General features: G+C 41.5%; 1 protein-coding gene across 1 annotated transcript in view; it reads right to left on the reverse strand.

Annotated features, from left to right (window-relative positions):
* Positions 1-24,147, reverse strand: part of IL12RB2 (interleukin 12 receptor subunit beta 2) — a 90,333-nt gene that overhangs the window by 46,963 nt on the left and 19,223 nt on the right. Inside the window, exons 4-8 of the mRNA XM_019957298.2 lie at positions 23,882-23,996; positions 21,705-21,889; positions 20,330-20,472; positions 18,561-18,711; positions 6,609-6,688 (exon numbers count right to left, since the gene is read on the reverse strand). Coding sequence (XP_019812857.2) covers positions 6,609-6,688; positions 18,561-18,711; positions 20,330-20,472; positions 21,705-21,889; positions 23,882-23,996 — 674 coding nt within the window. The remainder of the gene's footprint in view (positions 1-6,608; positions 6,689-18,560; positions 18,712-20,329; positions 20,473-21,704; positions 21,890-23,881; positions 23,997-24,147) is intronic.

Raw genomic sequence — 24,147 nt, forward strand, 5'->3', positions numbered from 1 at the left:
TGATTCTGTACATGCCAAAGCCATGTCCCCCTGAGGTCTTCCCAGCAAATGTTCTCCCACCCTTGTCCTGACTAATTTGTTCTTCTGGGGAGCTCCAATATTACCTTCTCGTATTTTTTTAAGTCAGAAAACTGTAATAACACCTGGACAGAATCAATATAAACAATTTAAGGGAAAATACATGATATTTTCTAAAGCTTTTAAATATTCCAAAAGATTTTATCCTTAAAACTCAGTTTAAACAAACAAAAACTTCACCCTATTTAATCCTCAGCAACTAGACTGCTGACTCATTTTACCCACACCTCCAAATCCTTTCAACCAAATAAACTACAAGCAGATGCTCACATGGATTCTGATTGTGGGCCTATCTTTCCATGTGTAGACCCTCCCGTCCCTTGTGTCTTCCTGACGCTCTGTCTCTTTAACTGCAGTGACTCATCGCCTGAGCTTCACTTTGGTCTATGGTTCACCACGTTAGCTGCACAGAGAATGGGAGATGCTGAAACTGCCAGTATTACCTTCTGAAAGGTCCTGACTCCTCACCCATCCCCTCCCTGGTCATAGTCCCCTCAGCTGAACCTTGAACTCCTTCTTAACACCCGAAGACCCTCACCATCCCCTCTGCATTTCTGTCCTCCTCTGCTGGACGGTGAGCTCAAGGACATGGAGCCTGCCCCTGGCTTGTTCACGTCCATGTCCCTGCATACAACATGGGCTCTAGGCCTAAAGAGGGGCTTTAATGTACTTGTTCGCGTGGATGAACAAACGAGGGAGTGAGTGAATGAAGAAGGGAATTCAGCTCCATCTGCACACAGACATTTCTCTTCCAGACCCATGGTCTAAACCTAAACTTCAGAAAGTTTATGATTAGCCATGCTTCAGACAGTGAGAGGACTCTGAAGAAACTGACAGAGGAAACTGGAAAGGGTAATGTGGCTTTAACCCACTGTCGTATCTTTTCATATGTCAGATCAGATCAGATCAGATCAGTCGCTCAGTCGTGTCTGACTCTTTGCGACCCCATGAATCACAGTACACCAGGCCTCCCTGTCCATCACCAACTCCCGGAGTTCACTCAGACTCATGCCCATCGAGTCAGTGATGCCATCCAGCCATCTCATCCTCTGTCGTCCCCTTCTCCTCCTGCCCCCAATCCCTCCCAGCATCAGAGTCTTTTCCAATGAGTCAACTCTTCACATGAGGTGGCCAAAGTACTGGAGTTTCAGCTTCAGCATCATTCCTTCCAAAGAAATCCCAAGGCTCATCTCCTTCAGAAGGGACTGGTTGGATCTCCTTGCAGTCCAAGGGACTCTCAAGAGTCTTCTCCAACACCACAGTTCAAAAGCATCAATTCTTTGGTGCTCAGCCTTCTTCACAGTCCAACTCTCACATCCATACATGACCACCGGAAAAACCATAGCCTTGACTAGACGGACCTAATGTCTCTGCTTTTGAATATGCTATCTAGGTTGGTCATAACTTTCCTTCCAAGGAGTAAGCGTCTTTTAATTTCATGGCTGCAGTCACCATCTGTAGTGATTTTGGAGCACAGAAAAATAAAGTCTGACACTGTTTCCACTGTTTCCCCATCTATTTCCCATGAAGTGATGGGACCAGATGCCATGATCTTCGTTTTCTGAATGTTGAGCTTTAAGCCAACTTTTTCACTCTCCTCTTTCACTTTCATCAAGAGGCTTTTTAGTTCCTCTTCACTTTCTGCCATAAGGGTGGTGTCATCTGCATATCTGAGGTTATTGATATTTCTCCCGGCAATCTTGATTCCAGCTTGTGTTTCTTCCAGTCCAGCGTTTCTCATGATGTACTCTGCATATAAGTTAAATAAACAGGGTGACAATATACAGCCTTGACGTACTCCTTTTCCTATTTGGAACCAGTCTGTTGTTCCGTGTCCAGTTCTAACTGTTGCTTCCTGACCTGCATACAGGTTTCTCAAGAGGCAGGTCAGGTGGTCTGGTATTCCCATCTCTTTCAGAATGTCCCACAGTTTATTGTGATCCACACAGTCAAAGGCTTATATTCAAAGTGACTTTCTTCTTAAAGGATGGAAGCTGAATTAACTGAAGGAAAAGTGTACTGGAATCACAGATGGAAATAACTGGTCAAAGCAAAGGAAATGATGTGAAAGTCTGTGCAGAAGGGGATGTTAGAATGTGAGGGAAAGAATTGGTGACCCCTTGTGAAGGGCTCTCATCCAACACTGGGGCTGTTGGTGACACAGCCACATTTTCTACCACCGCATTTACTGTTTTGACAATACCCAGGTGTTTTTGCTGTATTCATAGATTAGGCTCAATTTTTTGGCTTCAACATAGAAAGTACTTTTTCTCTTAAAAGCAACTATGGGGACTTCCTTAGTGGTCCAGCAGTTAGGACTCCATGCTTTTACTGCAGGTTCAATCCCTGGTCGAGGAGCTAAGATCTCACAAGCCGTGTGGTGTGACCAAAAATTTAAAAAAAAAAAAAAAAGCTATGGCAAAAAACAGTATGGAATACTTTTGAGGAAATGTAGCTTTTAGGAGAAACCAAGGTGTGGGAAAATGAGGAACTACATAGGAACCAGAACAACAGCTGTCTTCTCCACCCTCAACACACTCACACTCACATTCATAAATAGACACACATGTAGATGCTCACATTCACACCCAACCCCCACACTCACAGACCCACACATACTCACCCACACTCACACCCACATACACCCCACACACCCATCTTCCACACATTCACGCCTTTACACTCACTCACTAAAATGGTGATTCACACCCTGGAATTTCACACCTAATGTGATGGTGTCAGGAGGCGGGGCCTCTGTGAGTTGATTAGGTCATAAGGGTGGAGCACCCATGGATGGGATCAGCACTCTCTAAGACCCCGGACAGCTGTCTAGCCCCTTCCACCATGTCACCATGTGAGGACGCAGGAGAAGTCTGCAATCCAGAAGAGGGCCCTTACCTAACCATGCTGGCAGCCAGATCTCAGACTTCCAGCATCCAGAACTGTGAGAAATTGATCTCTGCTATTTACAAGCCCCCAAACTATGGTGTTTTATTAGATGTGACTAAAACACTTACATACATGCACAGCATACATGCCTGCACAATCACACACATACTCATATCTGCACACCCACACAATCAGATCCCTCCCACGAATACAAAATTCACATGCATTCATACACATGTGCATTCACACACACACAACACACATGCAGACACACCACTCCAGACACTCACATCCTCACCACGGACCCGTCTCCCCTCCCTCCACCCACCCCCGCCCCCACCCTCAGCACACACCTGGGCTGTACCCATTCAGCATCAAGTTGTTCTTCTCTAGTGTAAACATACTAGAGAAATGAAAGGTCATCTCTCATTTCCCCAGCCGCAAGAGAAACGTGCTCTCTCTGTGTTCACAGGCTGACGGGGTTTTACTTGGGGCTTCCTTTGGTGCTGAAGCCCTGAATTCCCCTCTGCAGTGGCGGGGTGTCCCTTTCATTGGGTTTCCCAGTATTGATCAAAGTTAGAAAAGAAAAATCACCCACCACACGCATGTCTTCGCTTCCCTTCCCCAGTAAGGTCTGACTGGGCCCCACCACAAAGCACCTGATCTGGCTGCAGGCTGTTCTGAGGTTTTGATGAGTTCCTCCTGTCACAGCACTGCCCTGTCAGCTCCCAGTCCTGCCTGAGGGCGGCAAGAGGAATCCCCAGTCGGAGGAATGGGAGTGTTTCCAAACAGAAGGGCAGTATTCCACTCAGGAAGGGCTCCCAGCAGCAGGCACCACATTACAGAAATCCTTGTGAGAAATAGCTTCCCCTCCCCAGACTGCAGTTTCCGTGTTTGTAAAATGATTGCTGTAACTGCATGCTGCTTAAATGCCCTTTGGCTCTAGAGGTCTGGGATTCGTGGTTCTGGAGCTCAGAGCAGAACCACTCATCTCAGTAACTCTGGGCAGGATTTAATTGCCACTTCCTGTGTAGGGCCGTTGAAGAAATCCAGGATTCAACAGAAAAAGACTAAGTCCTGTGTGTGCATGTGCTAAGTCACTTCATTTGTGTCTGATTCTGTGTGACCCTATGCGCTGTAGCCTGCTAGGCTCCTCTGTCCCTGGAACTCTCCAGGCAAGAAAACTGGAATGGGTTGCCATTTCCTTCTCCAGGGGAATCTTCCCAACCCAGGGGTCAGAACCCAAATCTCTTATGTTTCCTGCATTGGCAGGAGGGTTCTTTACCACTAGCGCCACCTGGGAAGGACCAGGGACTAAGTCCTGTAACAACCCTGTAAAACAAAAAGGCTGGCTCCAACTCTCCTTTTTCAGGGTGGACAATTGCCAAAGGTTTTGAAGGTGCCCTTTCATGACCACCATCTAGCATAAGGTTGTAGAAGCTTCTAGTTTTTACATTTTTGGTTTCTTATTCAAATCCGTTCCGGTCCAAAAGATCCTTCTTGGGCACACAATTTTGGCTCCACAGAAGAAAACCTTTTGCTACGATTCATGGGGTCACAAAGAGTTGGACACAACTGAGCGACTGAACTGAACTGAACTGAACTTATAGACAAGAGATGCCATCAAGGTGGGCTGTCTCCAGAGCAGTTCTTCCTGTCCCAGAAGGTCCTAGCAGAGACATCTGTCTGTCCCGGCTGGACTAGGAGCAATGTTCATGAGAGATAGGGTGGACCAGAAGAGTTTTGAAGTCCTTTTGAATTTCAAGACTTCATTTTAGAACCTAAAGCTTTGTAAGAAACAGGGACAAAATTAAGATGAGCAGCAGAGAGGAATCTGCATATGGAAGTTTGCTAAACATTACCTGTTTGCTAACAAATCGTTATTTTGACTTTGCTCTGAGGCTGGTTTCAGGGTGTCCTGCTTACGCCTGTTCTAAATGCTCTTTGTGACAGAAAGAAACACAGGTCTAGCACTGGGTATGTTGCTTACACTGTTATGAGAAAAATGTTGCGGTACCATCTAATTTACCTTGGCAGCCCCAGTGATTTTTCTGGGTTTACACCTTGTCATTTACTTGTGCCTCCACCCCCAACCTTGAATTCTGCAGGTACTTTGATCATTACCCTCATTCTACCAAGAGAAACCCCAGAGTTGAGAGGAATGAAATGGGACCAGAACAGCATATTTTCAGATAACTGTAAAGGACATTTTTGGAGGAGGGATCTTTACGGGATGAAGAATTTGCATTTTAACCAGTTGCTTACTTGTGAAAATGAAAACCAACAGCCAGGAATTGAGCTAGGTTCTTCTATACTATTTACAAATTGCGGTTGCTCTAAATGCCTTGCTTTAAGAATAATCTTGCTATTAAAAATTCATTTTTTAAGATAAATTTTAAGCTGCAGTTTTAGTTTCAAAGTGAAGAACTTGATAATGACTCACCAAGCTATTTACAGTAGTCTCCTTTTATACCAGAGATTCTATGTGTGAGAGAGAGAAAGGGAAAGAGGGAGAAAGAGCTCATTTCTTAAAATTGAAGAAGACCGTGATTATCAAAATCTATCATGCTAACCCCATCAGAGGACTTTATTACTCTGACTTCTAGTTTCATGCTTGTCAGCTGCATAATTCCAAAACTGTTTATTTACCCTTAACTGGAAGACATGTTGTAAAAAGGACATAGGTTTTGAGAAATAAAACCTCTTCTTATAAACATGCCAATCAGTAGCTCAATTCAAACAATATATATATTTTGGGGGGCAAAATGAGTCATACTATAGCAGAAAGAGCTCTGGATGGGGTTTTAGTCCCAGCCCTGCACTTAGTAGGTGGTTGACTTTGTGAAAAACCTCCTTTTTTGGGCTCTCAGTTTTTTTCATGTGTTAGTGGGGATACTAGTATGTATCTCTTAGGGTTTTTGTAAGGGTTAAGTTGAAATGATAATGCCAGCTTTCAGCACTTTGTGAAACTTTTACATTCTGTCATAACATTAGGCCTCATTGTTTGCTGGAAGGTTGTTCTGTTTACCACTGTTTTACTACTATTCCTGAAGAAAGGCTGTTTTCTATTCCTATTTCTCTTATTTTCTACTATTATTAGTATTCCTGAGGTAGAGGCGCTTACTTTCCACCCACTCACTTTTCAATGACCATAGAAAACATATTCCTAAATATCTATATCCACAGCTTTACCCTCCCCTAAAATGAAAAAGTGAGGTGGTCACTGCAGGGCATATTGTATCTGTTGGGTGGGAGGAATGGCAGAGAGGAGAACAGAATCAGAAGAGAAGGTGTGGGGAATGGGGTCAGAGGATGGGCACAGTTTGGGAAGGGAAGAGACCTTGATCTGACTGGAAGTGGATGAGGGAAAGATATGATTGCGTGGAGGCAGGAAGTCAAGAGTCCTCACCCTTGTGTTGGAAAAGTAGATGACATAAAGTCAACCATCGTGAAGATCTGGCTGAGAAAATGAGTTCCAACACAGTCTCTGAAGCCTCATATCAAAGCAACTATAGAACAAGTTCTTCGGCCTTGAAACTTACCGTTCAAATATGTAATTCTCTTCATATGTCAATTATATCTCAATTAAAAAAACTAAATATATAGTTCTCCTGAATTTTAAGTGGACACTGCAAACTTACCTTCCAGAAAAGAGAAATCTGTTGTCTATTGTAGTCAATGTGCTGTCTCATGTACCAGACATTTAACATCCCAATAGGCTCTGTTTTGAAGGGGAAAAAAATCCACAGCTTCATGTATATATACATATATAGAAATACACAACGTAAAAACTTTAAAAGTCAATTGGTTATTGATTAAACTATTCTAAGAGAGTAGAATTATAGGATAATTTCAATTTTCTTTGTGTCCCAGTATTTCCCTTTTCCTTTTGTTAAATAATGAACATGCTTGACCACAGAAGTCATAAAAAACAAAGTGCTGTAGTCCACGGGGTCACAAAGAGTCAAACATGACTGTGTGACTAAATAACCACCTTAAAAACAAACTTTTAAAAATGACAAGGGGACATTACATTCTTAACTTACCCTTAAACATGTATTAGTAAAATAACTCAAAGAAAGTATACATGGTTAATTCTTTTTTGTTGGAATGCATAAAAAATTCTCAACAGAAAAACAGACATAAATCATGAGGAAAACATTTTTCAATCCTGTAAATTACAAACACAAAGGCTGAACTTTGTGTTCATCTCCATTCCTGAATTTATGTTGGAGTATAATTATTTGGTTTTATGACCATTAGACAATAATCTATTTGTAAGGAAGTCTGTCTCATTCATCTTGCTGCTGCTGCTAAGTCGCTTCAGTCGTGTCCGACTCTGTGCGACCCCATGGACTGCAGCCTACCAAGCTTCTCCAGGCAAGAACACTTGAGTGGGTTGCCATTTCCTTCTCCAATGCATGAAAGTGGAAAGTGAAAGTGAAGTCACTCAGTCATGTCTGACTCTTAGCGACCCCATGGACTGCAGCCTACCAGGCTCCTCCATCCATGGGATTTTCCAGGCAACAGTACTGGAGCGGGGTGCCATTGCCTTCTCCCTCATTCATCTTAGCATTCCTCATACCCAGTGCAGTGCTTAGAATGTAACAGGCTCCCAGTTACTCTTTGTTAAATGATGAATAAGCAAATGAACAAACCAGACAATCTCATCTACTTGATGCTGAAACACAGGCTGAACTAGTAAAAGAAATAACCACCAATCCATAAAACAATGGTCAAATATGACCTGATTTAATTTGAGAAAGTCAACTGAACATATTTTTTGAAAAGAAACTGAATAATCAACTCCTATGTCTAAGTGTGTATGTGTATTATCAGTGCATGAAATAGTTTTCACTGTGACTCAGATCATGAACTCCTTATTGCCAAATTCAGACTTAAATTGAAGAAAGTAGGGAAAACCACTAGACCATTCAGGTATGACCTAAATCAAATCCCTTATGATTATACAGTGGAAGTGAGAAATAGATTTAAGGGCCTAGATCTGATAGATAGAGTGACTGATGGACTATGGACGGAGGTTCATGACATTGTACAGGAGACAGTGATCAAGGCCATCCCCATGGAAAAGAAATGCAAAAAAGCAAAATGGCTGTGTGAGGAGGCCTTACAAATAGCTGTGAAAAGAAGAGAAGCGAAAAGCAAAGGAGAAAAGGAAAGATATAAGCATCTGAATGCAGAGTTCCAAAGAATAGCAAGGAAAGATAAGAAAACCTTCCTCAGTGATCAATGCAAAGAAATAGAAGAAAACAACAGAATGGGAAAGACCAGAGATCTCTTGAAGAAAATTAGAGATACCAAGGGAACACTTCATGCAAAGATGGGCTCAATAAAGGACAGAAATGGTATGGACCTAACAGAAGCAGAAGATATTAAGAAGAGGTGGCAAGAATACACAGAAGAACTGTACAAAAAAGATCTTCATGACCAAGATAATCACGATGGTGTGATCACTCACCTAGAGCCAGACATCCTGCAATGTGAAGTCAAGTTGGCCTTAGAAAGCATCACTATGAACAAAGCTAGTGGAGGTGATGGAATTCCAGTTGAGCTATTTCAAATCCCAAAAGATAATGCTGTGAAAGTGCTGCACTCAATATGTCAGCAAATTTGGAAAACTCAGCCGTGGCCACAGGACTGGAAAAGGTAAATTTTCATCCCAATCCCAAAGAAAGGCAATGCCAAAGAATGCTCAAACTACCGCACAATTGCACTCATCGCATACACTAGTAAAGTAATGCTCAAAATTCTCCAAGCCAGGCTTCAGCAATACGTGAACTGTGAACTTCCAGATGTTCAAGCTGGTTTTAGAAAAGGCAGAGGAACCAGAGATCAAATTGCCAACATCCGCTGGATGATCGAAAAGGGAAGAGAGTTCTAGAAGAACATCTATTTCTGCTTTATTGACTATGCCAAAGCCTTTGACTTTGTGGATCACAATAAACTGTGGGACATTCTGAAAGAGATGGGAATACCAGACCACCTGACCTGCCTCTTGAGAAACCTGTATGCAGGTCAGGAAGCAACAGTTAGAACTGGACATGGAACAACAGACTGGTTCCAAATAGGAAAAGGAGTACGTCAAGGCTGTATATTGTCACCCTGTTTATTTAACTTATATGCAGAGTACATCATGAGAAATGCTGGGCTAGAAGAAGTATAAGCTGGAATCAAGATTGCCGGGAGAAATATCAATAACCTCAGATATGCAGATGACACCACCCTTATGGCAGAAAGTGAAGAGGAACTCAAAAGCCTCTTGATTAAAGTGAAGGAGGAGAGTGAAAAAGTTGGCTTAAAGCTCAACATTCAGAAAACTAGGATCAAGGCATCTGGTCCCATCACTTCATGGGAAATAGATGGGGAAACAGTGGAAACAGTGTCAGACTTTATTTTTCTGGGCTCCGAAATCACTGCAGATGGTGATTGCAGCCATGAAATTAAAAGACACTTACTCCTTGGAAGAAAAGTTATGACCAACCTAGATAGCATATTCAAAAGCAGAGACATTACTTTGCCAACAAAGGTCCGTCTAGTCAAGGCTATGGTTTTTCCAGTGATCATGTATGGATGTGAGAGTTGGACTGTGAAGAAGGCTGAGCGCCAAAGAATTGATGCTTTTGAACTGTGGTGTTGGAGAAGACTCTTGAGAGTCCCTTGGACTGCAAGAAGATCCAACCAGTCCATTCTGAAGGAGATCAGCCCTGGGTGTTCTTTGGAAGGAATGATGCTAAAGCTGAAACTCCAGTACTTTGGCCACCTCATGAGAAGAGTTGACTCATTGGAAAAGACTCTGATGCTGGGAGGGATTGGGGGCAGGAGGAGAAGGGGACGACAGAGGATGAGATGTCTGGATGGCATCACCGACTCGATGGACATGAGTTTGAGTGAACTCCAGGAGTTGGTGATGGACAGGGAGGCCTGGAGTGCTGCAATTCATGGGGTCACAAAGAGTCAGACACGACTGATCGACTGAACTGAACTGAACTGAACTGAAATAGTTTTATTTCTCCCACTATCAGTTTTGTTTTGATTTACAGCCAGGGGTGGAATCAATGGAAGCAATCCCTGAAAACAGGCTTCAATTGTGCCAACCTAACTTGCGTAACAGTGACCCTCAGAGTATATTAGGGTGAATCTACCTTGGGGTTCCTTCTAGAGCAGCAAGTTCCATTTAACCAGCTAGAAATTCCCAGAAAGCTAAGTCCCACCTGGATGGCAGAAGACAAGCAGGCAGGAAGGGGAGAAGAGAAAGAAGGACAGAGAGGGGGCACATGTCCTAGCACATACCATGGGCAGGCCCCATGTGGGCCCATTCAGTGACATCTCATGTCCTCCTCAGCCGCATGACATACTAGCTTTGGTGCAGTGGTTAAAGTGTGAGCTCCAGAGCCAGGCCCTCTATGGGCAAATCCAGGCTCTGTGATCCTGAAAAATACTGCTGCTGCTACTGCTGCTAAGTCATTTCGGTCGTGTCCGACTCTGTGTGACCCCATAGACGGCAGCCCACGAGGCTCCCCCGTCCCTGGGATTCTCCAGGCAAGAACACTGGAGTGGGTTGCCATTTCCTTCTCCAATGCATGAAAGTGGAAAGTGAAAGTGAAGTCGCTCAGTCGTGTCTGACTCTTAGCGACCCCATGGACTGCAGCCTACCAGGCTCTTCTGTCCATGGTGTTTTCCATGCAAGAGTACTGGAGTGGGGTGCCATTGCCTTCTCTGGAACAATGCTAACTTGTCCTTAAGCCAGGTTCCTCATCTGTCAAATGAGGATCATAATTCTACACATCAGATGGGGCTATTGTGAGAATTTAAATGAACGTAAGAGTGCTTACACATGTTAAGCACTCAGTCAATTTAGCTGCTGTTGTTTTCTTCACCTGAAAACTGAAGTTCAAAGAAGTTAAGGAACTTGATCAAAGTTCCAGAACTAATTAGTGGGGAAGCCAGGCTTTGAACACAGCTCTGTTTGGTCTATGATCTTTGCTCTGCATCATGCAGTTGCCTGGCTCTGCTAAGGCTTACAACGTCTCTGTAAAACTTAGGTCTTCCATTGGGTGTGCCTCTTTCATGTTCTAGTCTTTTCCTTTGTCACTTCCTCTTCCTGCCTCTCTCACCTTCATCTCTTTTAACTTCTAAACATTCATTTCTTCCCCTTCTCTTCTGACCAGTGATAGTATTCACCCTTGCAGTGAGGACCTAACAGTAAGAAATGTGTACAGAAGACATTCTGAAAGTGCTCTCTATCCTTCAGGATTACAGGGACCCAGGAATCAAGCTCAGAACTCTTTTTTTCTGCTAGTCCATATGTAAAAAGGAAAAAAGCACAGGCAACAGAAAGGAAGGGGGGCTGGCATTTATTGACCACCTTCTGCTGCTGCTGCTGCTGCTAAGTCACTTCAGTCATGTCCAACTCTGTGTGACCCCATAGACGGCAGCCCACCAGGCTCCCCCGTCCCTGGGATTCTCCAGGCAAGAACACTGGAGTGGGTTGCCATTTCCTTCTCCAGTGCATGAAAGTGAAAAGTGAAAGTGAAGTCGCTCAGTCGTGTCCGACTACCATTTGCCAAATAATCTTTGGATACTATATATCCATGCTCTCACTTAATCCTCACACAATGCAGAGGGAGCATATGAGTAGACCTGTTTTGCAGCTGAGGACAAGGAGGCTGACAAAAGTCAAATGATTTACAAAAACTGCAGAGATGGTAATGGCAAAGCTGAGCTGGGCCCAAGTTTTGCTGTCTCCAAAGACCCTGCTCATTTGTTAGCATTCACCGTGTTGAGCAAAGATCTGAACACGCCACAAACTAGATGATCCAGACATTGACCACATAATCAGGATTTGGAAACTATGGTGTGCTCAGTGTCTAGGCCAGATGACACGTTCCATGGTGCTACATGTCTTCAGTTAATTACATATAGGTGAGAAATTTCAAGGGAACACTCACCTCTCATTGCCACTCATTGCCTCTACAACCTACCAGATTATTACAGAGCTAAGAATCAAATTCAAGAGTCATAGTTTCTTCAAAAGATAAATTGCAAGTGAAGCTGAAATTTTAACGGTGCCAACCTGTAGTGTAAGCCTCTATGGGAGAGAAATCATTAGTCAAATCTGTATGGGTTTCAAAGTGTAAAAATTCATGACTAGAAATGTCAAACTACTGCTATGTAAAGCAATATAAGGGCTAACATTATAGAGAATCTTTGACATTCAACTGTCAAAATCACTTGGGAGTCCTAACCTCAGTGTTATCAAAAAGTCAGATAAAAGTATCATAGGCAGGTGAGAAAAGGAAAGACAAAGGCCATATGTCCCAAGTGACACACACAAAAAGGATGAATACAAATGATAAAAAGTATGAATATTGAGCAATGGAAGTCATTTCTCCTGAGACGAATGTACTATCCATGTGAGGAAAAAAACTGGGTTAAAGAGGAAGGAATCACCAATATAAAAAAGGAAGATATCCTAAATTAAGCAGAAGATCAGCCTAACTGCCCTCAAAGGGTTCTTTCAACTCTGGTGGTGGCAGTTTAGTCATAAGTCACGTCTGACTCTTGTGACCGCATGGACTGTAGCCTGCCAGGCTCCTCTGTCCATGGGATTCTTCGGGCAAGAATACTGGAATGGGCTGCCATTTCCTTCTCCAGGGGATCTTTCCCACCCAGGAATCAAACCCGGGTCTCCTGCATTGCAGGCAGATTCTTTACTGACTGAGTTACAAGGGAATCCCAAGATTTGAGGATTCAATGAAACAGGACGTGTGGTAAGTAAATCAGGGCTAAGCCATGTGCTGCTTCTGAGATTAGCATTCATCTTGGAAGCCAAGGCAAGTGCAATGGTGTGGATGAGAGAAACTGAATTGCAAGTAGACAGCAATCCCTCCACCAAGGTTTTAGCACGCACCACTCCAGTACTTTTGCCTGGAAAATCCCATGGACGGAGGAGCCTAGTAGGCTGCAGTCCATGGGGTCGATAGAGTTGGACACGACTGAGCGAATTCACTTTCACTTTTCACTTTCATGCATTGGAGAAGGAAATGGCAACCCACTCCAGTGTTCTTGCCTGGAGAATCCCAGGGACAGGGGAGCCTGGTGGGCTGCCGTCTATGGGGTCGCACAGAGTTGGACATGACTGAAGCGACTTAGCAGCAACAGGGGTAGAGTAGAAAGATCTCTAAGAACAGTAAAAATAGAGAATTTAACACAAAGTGAATATGAAAAAGGAGTACCTTGAGAGATTTCAGGTAGTGGACTAAATTGAACCCATGAGAATATTTTGGTCCAAGCCATGCTCCAAGCAGGGAAAGACAGAGCTAAGTAAGTCATCCACCACCTTGGTTCCTCAATGTCCACTCTTTGGACTGTGATACACTTCTCTAAAATCTAGTTTCAAATAACTCAAATAGATTCACAGATTCACAAACACCTACATGGTTAAACAAGTTTCTCAGTGGTAGACTCTTGCCTTCATACGTTACCACCTGCTATGTCTCCATGGGAAGCCCTACACACTCCCCCACCCTTCCTCCTCTTTGATGATTTCAACACTTTGTTCACTCTCTCTTTTCACTCCGTTCTGTCACTATTTTTGGTGGCTTATCATCCACAGGGGTTGCTTCTTCCCGATGGCTGATGCTGTAAGTCCCTCTACCTGCTCACTTCAAATGATCTGATTCTCTCACCTCATGTCTTTGCCTCACACTTCACTGAGCAAAATGAAGTGATCAGACAGGGATTCCCTAATATTTCCACCATGAAAACTTTCAAACTTCCCCATCAGTTCCCTAACACATCACTTCTACTGACTTTACTGTGAATGAAGCATTCCCTACTTCCATCATAGGCCAACCCCTTGAGTTTTAGGTCCCATCCTCTTGCTTCATCAAGTATATCTCTCCCACTATTATCCTATTTCCTGTATCATTAATCTCTCTTTTTCTGCTGGGTCCTAAAATCACCTTGTAAATATACTGTATTATCTCTGATCCTAAAAAAAATTAAGGAATTTCTTAATGCTACATCCTACTCCAGCTACTGCCCAACATCTCTGCTCCCCTTCACAGAACTTCTTGAAGAGTTGTGAATCGTCACTGTCTTTATTTCCTCACCTCACATTCACTCTCATTCAATGCCCCCCAACTCTACTTATGCTGTTCCTGGTCAGAAATTGATGCTGCTTTGTCAAATCTGATGATTACTTCTCTATTCTCACTTCAGTGGATTTACTGGGAACATCTGACATAGCTGAATACTCCACCATCTATTTTTTTCTTTTTAAGAAAGATAATCTTTCAACATCCAGATCACAAGTGAAGAGCCTATTTCTTAACAGAAGCAGGGATGTTTCCTCTATCCTAAAATCAATGGAGGCATCATGTTAGAGTCCTGATGGGGAAAAAAAGTGAGTTGCAAAAGATTATATACTGCATATAATTTTGATCAAGCTTAAAACAAGTGACACTAATCACTGTTTAGAAGTATATACATTTCTGAAAACTATGAGAAAAGTGTGATGATGACATAAACACACAATCCAGGGTAGTGGCTACCTGTGGGGAAGTGTGACAGGGTAAGAATACATCAGTAATTTTACAGCATTTAACTTGAATGATGAGTTTGTAAGTGTTCATTTTGTTGTTATGTTTTCTAATGAGAAAGTAGCTTAAACTAGGATAGTCAGAGTAGCAGTGGAAGCAATGAATAGATTTTGAATATGTTTAGGAGACTCAATGCTGGTATGAGGGAATGGGAGAAAAGGAGAATTTAAGGATAATTTCTCCATTTTTTGACTTGAATAACTAGGAAGATGGTAGAGTCATTAACCACGAAAGGAAAGACTGAAACAGAGGCATTCTGAAAGCATTTTGCATTGGAGAAAAAACAATTTTTTTGGCTATGTGAGGTTTAGTGTATCTGTTGATATCTAAGTGAAGATGTAGAATACGTGATTGGAGTACAAATCTGAAGTTCTGGAGAGACTCCAGAACAGAAACTATATTCTTTCTTTCTCTTTACCTACCTATCTAGTTTTAGAGCCATGAGATTGAATGAGGTCAGCTGGGAAAAGAAAGAGACCCAGTACAAAGCCCTGTATATTGAGATTAAGAAGAGAAAGATGGCCAGCATAAAAGACTAGGAAGAATTGGCCAACAGGGTAGAAGAAAAACCAACAGGGTAGAAGAGATTTCACAGAACTCAAGAGAAGCAAGTACTTCTAGGAGGTAATAGCTCTTCCCTTCTACTGCAGTACCTTGGAGACCGCATACTCCAGATGGTAGAAGGCCATAAGATTCCATTTGGGCTTTGCAGCTTATTCTTGGTGCCATCTCTTCTAGGAATTTTCCCTGATGTTCCAAGATAGACAGTAAGTCCCTGAATCTGAGGATCTGACTGCTTATCATTGCATCTGAGTACCTGGCATAGTTCCTGGCATATATACATTCCTTACAGGCCATCCAGAGAAGTGTTTTTTACTCCCCACTGGCTTCTTTTGGAGGGTTTCATGAAAAGCATTTCTTCCCATTGGAGTGATTACCATCTTGTCAAATAATTAAGCTTAGGCATTTACTTCTTCCAGGGTAGGTGTTGAGCTTAGGAGAGGCCACAAGAAGAAGAAAAGAGGGTAGTGACACTCATTGGATCTCAAACATAACATTTTCCCTCTAATGAAAATGTTTGTCACTAAGCCCCTTTAGTAGGTAAATAACCATTCATTCTCATTTCCTCAAGTCTTAGGCAAAAAGATACAAGCATGATATTTTCAAGTTTAGCTAATTTAGGAATCAGCAAACTATGGCCCATGGACCAAATCTGACTGGTTCCCTATTCTGTGTTTCGATATAGCCAGTGAACTAATGATAATAGCTTTCACATTTTTAGATGGTTGACAACCAATCAAAAGAAGAATCCTTTTTAGTGACATAAAAATTTTATAAAATTCAAGTTTCAGTGTGCAAAAATAAAATTTTGGATACAGTTTTGTCTATGTATTTCTAGACTGTCAATGGCTGCTTGCATGTGATAACAGCAAATTTTAATAGTTGTGACAAAGATCATAGGTCTGCAAAGCTGAAAATATTTATTATTTTCAGCTTTGGACCTTTATAGAAAATACTTGCTAACTCTTAAGCTAGACTTAACATCTTGCTTACTAACAGATGGTAAAATAACCTCTAGTATTTAATTGTTCACACCTAACCTATCCTATGGAGAAGGCAATGGCAACCCACTCCAGTATTCTTGCCTGGAGAATCCCAGGGACGGAGGAGCCTGGTGGGCTGCCATCTATGGAGCCACACAGAGTCGGACATGACTGAAGCGACTTAGCAGCAGCAGCAGCAGCAACCTATCCTAGCAATTGTTTAAAATCACAAGTGAATGAACGATTGTCTAGCTTCTCAATGGGAAGATGGGTGGCTGCAGCTATGTTTTTTCCTCTCTTTGGGGATCTCTCACCAATTACCTATGCCATCACCATGATGGAGGAGGACTCCTCCTCTGGCACTAGTATGAGCATTTAAAACTTCCTTTATTAACTGTCCACGGTCAAGTTTACCAAGACCAAACATACAAATAACACTGAAAAATGATGAAGAATTAATAGGCAGAAAGACTTGTTAATATAGCTCTAAGGAATGGTTCATTCACCTTTATTTTGGAGTCTCCTCCTGGGTGCTCAAAATGATGAGGAAGCACTGTACCCCAGTACTTGGGCATTTTCTCAGGCATGTGAAGACACTATGCAACCCAAACTCAAGACTGTTTTCCCACTAGAAGCAAAATATGACTGCTCGTTTCCCAGTCAGGCCCACATTTGACGTATACTGATTGATGGACTGTCTTCCTAAGCATAGGAATGTGATCTGTTTCCTTCCACCCCTTACTTAGTGGTCATTTTTAAAGTGTTCTTCATGGAGGACTGTGACAAGAGTTTAATTTAATGACAAGGGAAGGGGCATATGGAGTGAATAATGCCTTCATTCACTGCTGACATGCTATAAATAACTGCACCCAAACCACTAAGAGATAACATATTGTGCTGTTTTGAGTAGCCAAGACTGCAAAGAAAGAGCTCTATCATAATAACATTGCTCAGTTTTAGACAGTAATTAAAAAAAAAAAAGCTTACTAGTATTTTTTTTTAAATGCCAAGTTACATTTGCATACACATCCCAAGGGTTAAAAGGAAGAAGTGTCAAAAAAATTTCACACCTTTTAGGTTTACATCAGTTAGTGTTTCATACAGAAACTGATGACAGAAACAGTGGTAAGAGGTGAAAACCATGAAGCTTAGAGTAAGAGAAAAGAGATCTTACAATAACCCACAGAAAGATCAAACACAGAAAAGGGAGATTCAGATAGAGAGGAAGTCAGCAGAGCTTGGTCAACGTGGTGTATTTCAGAGTATGGGTTTCTCTCTTTGTGAATGCTTGCAACTACTCTGAATAAGCCAGCTTCCTTGGTTCAATTCATAACCATCCACGAGTTCATAAACACAAGTTGCTGCATTCGTTGTTATGGTAGTGGTTCATTTTATAGGATATGAGAAAATTACCATTCTGCCTTGATGGGTTTTTAATTCAACAGATAAACACTTGAAAAAATAAAAATAAAAATCTTTCATACATATCTAAACAGGTCATTATCAAGTGTGAGTAAAAATGACAAGAATTTATGAGCCCAGAGTTTCCCTATTTTTATATTTTAGCTTAATGTGATACAACTTAACTTCTCAGACAAATTATGAAGTTGTGTATTGTATCACTAACTGAGTGCTTTCAAAAACTAATACTCAAACGGCTATTTCTTATGTCTCCAAAGATTTAGAAGAGGCATAAAGTTCATATAAACATTTTTGGTTTAATAAAATATTTGATTTTACTTCAATAAAACTGTCTTCCCAATAATTACCAAAAACAAAAAGCTCATCAGACTGAAAAATATATTTGATCTCCTCTTCATAGCTATGGGCTATCTATGGTACTCCTGTGAGCAGTGAGTATCAAAGTTTGAAGAAGTGCAGGGCTGTAATATTTGGAAAAGAGAGGATTGTTGAATGTTAAACTTTATTTTAAAATGTTATGTCTCCAGAGATTACCTTTTCCCAAGCTTTTAGTATGGCTTATAAAGGCCATATTAATTTTCATAGAACCCAAAAGGCAAGATGCATCAAGGTTTAATGATAAAGGAATGAAATTAATTACTAGTCATAGCTTTGTGGAATAAAAAAGAGTGAGATAGTAAGTGAAATAGAAGTAAGAGATAAAATCAAACAGAGGCATACAGCTTGTAACCAATGTGATAATATATGAAAAACAGGAGTAGGACTTAACTAATGTCAAAAATTTCCAAGCAATATAAACATATCTCCCTGGACAGCTTCAATACTTAAGCTGATGTGAAAATGAGCTTGTTAATCAATGCACTATGTTTTGATTTAGTATCAGTATTTTAGAGTCTATTCTAAGGAAATTATTACATCTTCCTCTCTCTCTTATCTTTCATCCTGTCTATCCACCACTCCTTCCCCCGCCTCCCCCCGCTCCCCGCCTCTTTTAGACACATACCTTCTTCTGGTGTTTGTGTTCGCAAAGATTCACTCCAATCACTCCAACTACCTTTATAAAGATGTAGCTTAGAGGAAATCTGAAATTCATATTCTGTAAAGGGTTTCAGATCCAGCAAGTCATGTCTTCCTTTGGCATTTGTGACATTAACCTTGAAACCAACAAGATTTTTTAAAGTGCCTGTTAATACTAAATTAATTAAAATAAAGGTAAGAAAACCAAACTAGATAACCCTTTTTACTTTTCAAATCTGTCATTCAATGAGAAGAAATAAAATAACTGGGTTACTGAATACATGTAATGTTAATCTGAAACAATAGTGTCTCATTAGAAACACAAAGACAAAAAAATTTGTGGATCTAACAACCCATCTATAGAGATTCCAAAGGGGATCCAGAAACCAGCTATAAAACAAGTAAACACTGAAAACTACTCGTTTTCAAAAAGGCCTTGAAAAAGTTTGTTTCTAACTAGATATTATTTTTTATTTGGCCACAATGAGAATGCAATGAATGTTTTAACACAGACATAAAACTGGCTCCAAACAGAAAAATTTAATTATATAAGAAAATTATTAAGTGGCATGCTGCAGTCCTTGGGGTCACAAAGAGTCGGACACGACTTCATGACTGAACAACAACAACAATATATAAACACTTAATTATTATACCTTTCTATATCTGGAACTAGGGCTTCCCTGGTGGCTCAGATGGTGAAAAATCCACCTGAGTTTGGTCCCTTGGTCAGAAAGATCCCCTGGAGAAGGGAATGGCAACCCACTCCAGTATTACTGCCTGGAGAATTCCACGGACCAAGGAGCCTGGTGGGCTACACTCCACAGGGTCACAAAGAGTCAGACATAAATCTAAGCGACTAATATTTGAATAGGGTAAAAGTCACTCAGTCGTGTCCGATTCTTTGTGACCCCATGGAATAGTCCATGGAATTCTCCTATGTGGAACTGATCCTTTGTTATTATTATAGGCACTATATTTTACCAAAATACTGGAAAGAATCATAATCCTACATTTTTATTGTAAAAATTTAATGTTCAATATTACATCAAAGTGTAAAGTTTTATCTTTGGAATATTCAATTTAGATAAGCCTCTGAACATTCCCTAATATTTATTTTTCCAATAGGTTAAAAATTACTAAAACGTGAGACTTCCCTGGTGGTGTAATGGCTAAGACTGTGCTCCCAATGCAGGGGGCCTGAGTTCCATCCCTGGTCAGGGAACTAGATCCCGCATGCAGAAACTAAAACCCAGTGCAGCCAACTAAATATATAAATAATTTAAAAGAAATTACTAAAAAGTAATAATGGAAGTAATAATGGGGTAGGGAGTAGAACAACAAGGAAAAATGAATCATTTACTAGAAATAAATCATAAAAAATTAGTGTGGGTTTACAGAAGCTTATGGCTTAAAAAATTTCAGCATCAGTGATCAAATTTTAGGATATTTGTTTTCATTTTTTTCTTTTTTTTGACACATGGTTTATGGGATTTTAGTTTCCCCACCAGGAATCAAACCTGGACCCTTGGCAGTGAGTGTATGGAGTCCTAACCACTGGACTGCCAGGGAATTCCCTAAGATACTTCTCAATAAACAGAAGTGTAAATGATTGACTGATATGTCTCACATGTATATGTGTACTTTTGGGCTAAACATTCTTAAACTCTGTATTTTGCTGATATGAAAAAAGACATCTGGGCTGTGCTACTAAGAATTTCTCCCTGGTTTCCCCTTCACTCTAGAGACCATTACCATATTCCAGGATCTGCTGTTAATGGGCCGATATCTGAGTCGATTGAGTAGCACCAGTCCCTCATCTCTCCACAGAAGGGTACACCTGTCCACGGAAGCATTTACAAATTTGATTCTGATGTCCCACGGAGGAAGAGGCCTCACTGGTAACCAGGACAAACAAAAAAGTGTGATTCAGGCTCCACAGCTGGAAATTGCCTTATAATTACATGAGCTATAAAGAGTTGAACAAGTCTCATTTCTAAAATGCACAGCCGCCAACTTGGTGAAACAAACAAGAGAGGAGTCCCTGGCTTTTAGAAGGAAGAAAAAATTGGATTGACTTCTAAATCATTAAAGTAATTCCCTTTAATCTACCCTCATTTTTAAACAGATAAACTACCATAAACATCACTGATAATTTGGATTTCACTTAATTTAATGATTTAAAGAAAACCAATGTGCCAAACCCAAGAGTTTCAACGGCTGAGAAGGTAGAGGTGTGGCTAGTGGCGATTACATCAGAAGGAGAAAAAATCTTGGTAGGAAAAGCCATAGGAAAGAGACTCGGCAACAGAGGAATAGAAGAGAAGAGGGAAAGAAGGTGACTAGAGATGAATGGTCAATGTAAAGAGAAGGAAGGCAAAATAGGCAAAAGTGTGATAGCAAAATGTAGAGTAGATGCTAACGTACATCATTTACTACACTGTACAGTGTGTATATGTGCAATGAGATGCCTTGGGAAGAGAGAAAAGAGACACGTGTTGTGAGGCCAGAACTTCAGGCAGGTCAGAAGCTCAGTGTTACCTGGGAATGCCTGGAATTGGCCTCTGACTCAACTGGGCCAATTACATCTGCTCAGAAATGTGCTGGGACTGGCTAACTCCAGCTCCCAAGCTGATGAGAGGGGTGAAGTAAGTGTTCTCTGAGGAAGATGCATTTGGTACATTGATACACTTTATTTATAGTTTGCACCTGGCTGCTTCAGCCCTGCAGGCCCACACGCAGCCTTATCTTAGAACAATGGAGTAGCTGTGACCCTGAAAAGACACCTCCACCATGAAGGGCTTACACGGAGCTTCTTGAACAACCTCACATGACCCTCTCCTCACTCAGAAAGGATCACTGGCAGCCTATGCCTTCATGGGATCTGAAACCAGTGGGCTCTTATTTCTCCAACACAGAGAATAATGTCGCATATTCCATTTTGTACAACCATGTCTCTCGTTTGAGACCTACATCCTTTTGCTTACATCAAAGACACATCTATCCTTTGTCAATGCCTACTGGCCACTCTCCACGAACCACTCTCCCTTTTGAAACCATCACACAAGTGATTCTAAAAATAATGTTCACAGGCTAAGATCGACACCTAAAAAAGTAAAATTATACATACCTATGTCCAGCAATGTGAATGAGAATGGAAATGAAGAAGCACTCCCAAGACTATTGATAGCAGTAACCTTGACTGTGTAACTAGATTCAAGTGATTCAGGGGTTAGGTTGATTCCAAGGTCCAAATGATCACAATAGTGATCATTACATTGCTTTTGCCAAGTTAAATTTTTTGGTCCATTTAACCTGTAAATGAAAGATGCTTGTGTTTAGCAAGACAATTTATGTACTATTGCCTCTTTTTAGCACAAAGAAACAAAATGTTCAAGTATCTAAAATTCTTGACATGTTTTATTAGGGGTTATACTATGGGAATACTGTATTCTGCAGTCATAGGACCACAGTTCACCCCTCTTTTTTTTTTTTTTTTTGATAGGACTGAAATGCTTGACATTCATATGGATGAGTAATGATCTCTACACTGCGTGCATGCATGCCCAGTCACTTCAGTCATCTCCAACTTTTCGTGACTCCACGGACTGCAGCCTGCCAGGCTCCTCTGTCCATGAGATTTTCCCAGCAAGAATACTAGAGTGGGTTGCCATTTCCTCCTCCAGGGGATCTTCCTGACCCAGGTATCAAACCTGCCTCTCCTGCTTTGCAGGTGAATTCTTTTTTTTTTTTTTTAATAATTTTATTTATTTTTGTTTGTGCTGGGTCCTTGTGACTGCGTGCAGACTTTCTCTAGTTACAGTGAGCGAGGGCTACTCTTTGTTGCAGTATGCAGGCTTCTCATTGCAGTGGCTTCTCTTGTTGCAGAGCACAGGCTCTAGGGTGTGCGGCTTCCATAGCTGTGGCATGTGGCCTCAGTAGTTGCAGCTCATGGGCTCTAGAGCACAGACTCAATAGTTGTGGCACATGGGCTTAGTTGCTCTGAGACATGTGGGATCTTCCTGGACCAGGGATCGAACCTGTGTCTCCGGCACTGGTAGGCAGATTCTGTATCCACTGAATCATCAGGAAAGCCTTGAATCCCTAAATCGTGGCCGACCTGTTCACTCCTTAGGACAGAGTCAATCATCCAGAGGATCTATGGCCACCTTGGCATTTACTTCACAGAAGTGCCAGATCCAAGTACAGATCAGAATCCTAGGCCCCACTTCCTTTCCCCTATCTCCTTCTCACTTAGTCACAGCCCCACAGCTAGATCTCTGGATGGGATTACAGAATTAATTCCAAGGGAAAGAATTTCCCAGACTCTCTCTTTTTGTAAACGCTCAGGTCAGATTGTTGCTGTTGTTCAGTCACTAAGTCATGTCCAACTCTTTGTGACCCCGATGGACTGAAGCATGCCAGGCTTTCCTGTCCTTTACTATCTCCCAGAGTATGCTCAAACTCATGTCAATTGAGTCAGTGATACCATCCAACCATATGATCCTCTGTTGCCCCCTTCTCCTTCTGTCTCAATCTTTCCCAACATCAGGGTATTTTCTAGAGAGTTGGCTCTTCGCATCGGGTGGCCAAAGTATTGGAGTTTCAGCTTAAGCATCAGTCCTTCCAATGAATATTCAGGACTGATTTCCTTTAGGATTGACTGGCTTGATCTCCTTGCTGTCCAAGGGACTCTCAAGAGTCTTCTCCAGCACTGCAATTCAAAAGCATCAAGTCTTTAGTGCTCCACCTTCTTTATGGTCCAACTCTCACATCTTTACATGACTACTGGAAAAACCATAGCTTTGACAATGTGGACCTTTGTTGGCAAAGTAATGTCTCTGCTTTTTCATACACTGTATAGGTTGGTCATAGCTTTTCTTCCAAGGAGCAAGTGTCTTTTAAAAGGTGCTTTAAAAAGAAAATCCTCCAGGGCTAATGGAAAGCTACCACAAAAAAGAGTCTATTTATAAACCATGACCCAAGATTCCTCAACTGCAAAAGAGAGAAGTTTAACCCTAGAGAGAAGCCTGTTTAACCCTATACAGCAGGGAAGAGTATCCATAACGTGGGCCTTGGATGCCCTGAAGAGATCTGAGTCAGTCCTCAGGCCTAAGACATAAGTTCTCACACTTTTAGATGAATGAACCAGTTTTACCTGATGAACACTAGAATTTTTTTTTTAAGTATCTAAGTATCTGGAGGTGTTTACTGCTTCTCCTCTCAGTAAAATTATCACTGTTAGATACTTCTAGATGTCATATAAGAGAAGACCTATCAAAAAGCTGCAAATACAATCTTACTCACTGTAAAGTGTATGCAGTGTACAGGTGGGTGTCTCGCCCTCTGTGCCAGGTGCAGGTCACAGTTCCACGTTCTCCCTTCTGTATGCAAGATAAGTTTCGAGGCTGTTCTGGAACAACTTTTTAAAAAAAGAATAGAACTACCTATTTTAATCAGCACACATGTGATATTTCAATTACATTATTGTTATTTGCCAACAAGATAACAATACTTCCCCTATGTCTCCCATACCCAGATAAGCTGGGAGCTATTTCAAATCCCATCACATT

This window comes from Bos indicus, chromosome 3, assembly GCF_029378745.1.
Source record: "Bos indicus isolate NIAB-ARS_2022 breed Sahiwal x Tharparkar chromosome 3, NIAB-ARS_B.indTharparkar_mat_pri_1.0, whole genome shotgun sequence".
NCBI lineage: Eukaryota > Metazoa > Chordata > Mammalia > Artiodactyla > Bovidae > Bos > Bos indicus.